The sequence below is a fragment of the Asparagus officinalis genome, chromosome 3 (genome assembly GCF_001876935.1).
Source record: "Asparagus officinalis chromosome 3, Aspof.V1, whole genome shotgun sequence".
Taxonomy (NCBI): Eukaryota; Viridiplantae; Streptophyta; class Magnoliopsida; order Asparagales; family Asparagaceae; genus Asparagus; species Asparagus officinalis.
The window spans coordinates 21,520,516-21,525,246 of NC_033796.1; the positions used below are offsets into that span (position 1 = coordinate 21,520,516).

Here is a 4,731-nt window from a genome sequence, read left to right on the forward strand (position 1 = left end):
AACTCTTGTGACACCAACAGAGCTAACCTCTCCTCCCTCTACAACCAAAAACTCAGCTCTCACTTCCGATGGCCAGAGCTTTTGTGGCTCTGGAGAGATCATCAGAGAGCTCACGTAGCAGCCTTATGATCACTGCGGGCATATTATTCGGACTATCTGCAGCCTTCGCCTCGTGAAAGAGGCATCCTCGTCTTTGTCAGTCGGAGCTTTCAACGATCAAGCGATGAGAAATTTCTCGAGCTCAGCCTGCAGGTGAACGGTACACTTGGAAGTGCTCTTCCAAGATTTAAATAAAACTTTTCAAACAAGAGAGTTTGTACTCACTGATGCGCTTGATCTAACCAAAAATCTTTGAAATGGAATTGGTGTTATTTGGTTTGGTTTATGGGTCTTTCAGTTGCTGCCAAGGTGCCGATGCACAACTATGATTGGTTTATTGTACAGAACGACAAATTCTGGCTTAACTATGATTGATGACAGGACTTGAAGATAATCAAGACGCTAATAAGAGATAAAGGAGATATTACGGTTTAATTAGTGTGAATGCTGAACTCGAGAGTTCATGGTATGACAATCAAGTTCAGTCCAGTCCCAAAATCTCTCTTCATTTCTGTCGGCTGTAGGTTTTATTGTAGAAAGAGTAGTCTTAAAGCTTGATTATTAACCAGTAATTTTGGCAAAAGCGGATCCAACCAATAAGCAAATCAATGTGGATCCTAAATCATATTTGAAACCAGCAATAAAATAGAAAGAAAGAAAAAAAAAAACACCCAGGTTGAATATCACCGTAAAAATATTGGGTACGGTTTTACTCCTAGAGCTCTTTAAATATTCTATGCGAGGAAACATTCTTCCTAGTGCTTGGGAGTCCGCATACTGCTAGGTGCATGAATACAAACATGACTGAATCGGGAAATGAAGCAATTTAATAAGCAAACCGGATCTTGATTAAGGGCAAGTAATAAAATAAGCCAGATGAGATACTAACCAAACCTTAAACATTCACTCTGACCATGAAAAAGAGAGGAATTTAATTAAACCCTATTTAGATAATTGAAAAACAAACTCCTCTGAAATGATTTCACTTCGATGATGTTCAACTTAGTCACTGCCCTTGAGGCTGGAGCCCACAAACTCCTCCGAAATGATTTCACTTTGATGATGTGGCAACTGATGTAAGTGGAGGCTATGACTCTCTGCAGGACGCAGCGAACTCTGCACCTGATCAGGGCAAGGACCGTTACGTGATGTATGTTAGGAACGGGACATATCAAGAAAATGCGGCGTTGGTAAAATGAAGACCAATGTTGTGACAGTTGGTGGCGGAATGAATTCTACCATCATAATGGTTAACCTTAACGCCGTTGATGGAACAACGACTATTAACTCTGCTACATTGGGTACGCTTAACTAAGATTCATTATTTAAGTAACCTTTGCATTCCTTAAAGTAGTTGAAGTTATAATGACTTATAGATATTGGAGATTTTAATGCCAAAGTTGCGTACATTTTCAATCCTGGTCATCTGCTAGGTCTCTTTTCTAGCCTCTTAAATTCTGAGCGTATTGGGAAACCACAAATTATATGCTGGTTTCTTATTATGAGCAGGTTTCTATTGCAACACTTTCTCTTCAAATTAAAAAAATAATGTATGTTTTCCTTGTCGAGAACGTACTTCAGAGCTTCACCAACTTTCTTTGATCTTTTTTAAGATACCGCTGCAGTTAATACTGAAATTTTGTCAAAACATGTCTGGTTTCTGAGTTGATTTATTAAATACCTCTGAAACATTAGATGCTTGTTAAGGACAAATTTAGATGCTTCTTATGTCGGTTGCACCAACAATTTATCAACTTTAAAATACGATAATGTTTTCAGCGCTGCGGTGGGGTATGGAATCGTACTGCAAGACATACGCATTGAGAACTCAGCAAGACCCGAGAAGCACCAAGCTATCGCGCTCCGCCAAGGAGCTGATGGGTCAGCCATAAACCGATGCCAACTCAGGGGTTACCAGGACACTCTCTACGCTCACTCTCTTCGTCGATTTTATTGAGACAGCCTGATATCAGGCACAGTTGACTTCATCTTTGGCAATGCAGCAGTTGTGTTCCAAGATTGCAGCCTCATTGCTAGACTGCCCATGAGCTTCCAGCAGAACCTAGTGACCGCTCAAGGACGAACAGACCCAAACCAGAAGACAGGGACTTCAATTCAGAACTGTTGGGTGATTCGTAGCCCTGATCTCATTCCAATGGCGGCATCTACACCGACATATTCAGGCAGACCATGGAAGAATTTCTCGAGGACAGTGCACCTGCAGTCGTACATTGATGCTCACATAAATCCTAAGGGCTGCAGGTTAGAATGGGATGGGAACTTTGCACTGGATACATTGTACTATCATGAGTGTGAGAATGAAGGGCCAAGATCTGGGCTCGCTGGCAGGGTTAGCTGGACTGGTTATAATGTGATCACTGATCCAGAAGTGGCAAAGAGTTTTACCGCTGCAGAGTTGATACAAGGAGGTATGCGGTTTGGAGTCTGTGGGGTGGCATACGTTGAAGGTCCGCGATATGAAATGGATTGAAATAATGGCTTCCTCAAGTTCTGTATTGTATTTCTTGAAGGCTTGGCCTAAAATTTCTTAACAGAACTATGACTTTTTCTTTTATTTATTTCTTTCTTTTTTTTGGTGGGGGAGGTATTAGACATGCGTGGAGGCTATTCTACATGGCATGACCTTTGTGCTACGGTGCATAAATTTGCATAATGCAATGCTTAAACTTATCTAACGTGTAGAAACAAGCATTGAAGTAATGAACTAAAATGAAACATTGTTGTTCTCAATATGTTGAAAGCTATTCCGTTATCTAAGAAATAAGCTATATATGGTTATAGAAAAGCATGAAAAGGAAAATAAATATAAAAGCGAAAATATGCAGAATAGTAAAATCAATTGCATGACAAAACAATACATCGGCGATCGCAGTAATGCTAAAAATAAATAAATAAGATGCACCAAAACAAGCAGTTACATACAAGCTTTATAATATCGACAAATAGTTAAAAAATCAAATTATCAAATTTAACGGCCATGGTTACTACAGACTATCCCTACCATATGACTCGTAATGCCTATTCAGGCCTCAGCTTAGATTGACAGGAAAGTAGCTTTTTCCTTAACTTGGACCCTGAAGGTTCCTAAAAGCTACATCACTAAATGTCTAATCCAGTTGGTGCAATCAACATGGGAGGGGGGGTAGCTGCATGGCTGGGGTTGGATCACATAGGAGAAAAGGAAGGGGTGGCACTACAGGCACACCACCAACCACATATTGGGGCACACTCTTCTCTGCTACAGTGCATGAGGTCCACATGAAATTTTTAAAAAAAAATTATGTGAACCTCGTGCACTGTAGCTGAGAGAGGGGAATGTGCCCCAATGTGTGGTTGGTGGTGTGCCTCTACCATTTCCCAAAGGAAGGCAGAGTGGGAAAAATACTTGACTTGGAATCTAGGGAAACCAAAGACAAAGTTATACGACATATCTTAAATGCAAAAAAGGACACAAGAGCATATAAGAAAATATGACCGAGAGAGAGAGAGAGAGAGAGAAAAGAGAAAAGATATTGAATTCCGCAACTGCAATGATTCTCCATAGGTTAATTTGATGTGGATTCTCTCAATTTGAGACCACTGAGATATTTCTGGTTATCATGTTGAACAAGATGGTGGATAGCCGGGCCCCATGGTCAGGAGCATATTCCAATCCACGTATTTATGAAGAACCTTGTTTTTCTATAAGGACATAAATGAGTATTTTTAGGCAAAATCTATTCTAGTCAGTTTTTTATAAAGACCAAAAAACAGCATTCATTTTTGCGGTTCCCAGAAGTTTGAAGAAGGAAAGGTGCTCCTTTGAAAATGAAAGAAGAAAAACTGACCCTAGTCTTTGCATATATAGTTGTGTTTCAGTAGCTTTCCTCACTTGTGTTTTTAGAAATGGAGGAATGAATCCATACATCAGAACCAAAAATGCCTTCATTTTGGTGTTATTCCTAATCTTTTTGACTAAAAACTGGCAACTTTGAAGAAGAAATGAACTCATACCATAAAATAAACTTTTCTCCCCTGTATTCCTTGTTATTTAGGGGACGATATATGCTTCTATCAGCATGGCGAAAAGAGACCCAGCTCTAGCTTTGTGTTTTTTGTGTTTCTTCCTTCAGAAATGGGTGTGCTAGTAAATCACTCTCAGGATCTTTAACCAGATGTCTTTTGCTTCCTCGGGTTCAACTTACACCAGCCAAGCACACCTCAGTTTGCACCCTTCAAGATTCCAACTTGAGAGATCATATGATCCGATGGCAGTAGTTGACATCTTTAATCCAAGGGAAGGAGGAAAAACATGAAGGGTAAATCATCTTAGACCGTGTTAATACCGTAAAAAAATAGATTAATAATGGCTTCAATTGTGGGAACGTAAAAGAACAATAAACGCTTTGAAGACAACATCGCCATTCTATATATAATCAATTTGCTACAATAAACAACACTCAGAAGGCACAGTACACTGTTGAACTTGAGATAGCAAAGAGATAAAAAAGCAGAGTTAATAAGAATACTCAAACAAGAAGATACACAAGCTCAGAGGTATACTATTACATATTGCATATACATAGGGCGATTGAAGATTGTGGATAGTAAGAAAGAACGATGCCAGTTAAC

The 4,731-nt window shown here is 39.5% G+C and overlaps 1 protein-coding gene across 1 annotated transcript; it reads left to right on the forward strand.

Moving 5' to 3' along the window:
• Positions 1,155–2,690, forward strand: LOC109834757 (pectinesterase 2.1-like; the record flags this gene model as incomplete). Its single annotated transcript, XM_020402778.1, is given in 3 exon segments — positions 1,155–1,281; positions 1,284–1,404; positions 1,879–2,690. Coding segments are annotated over 3 exon segments (960 nt in total), but the record flags the coding sequence as incomplete, so codon positions are not given.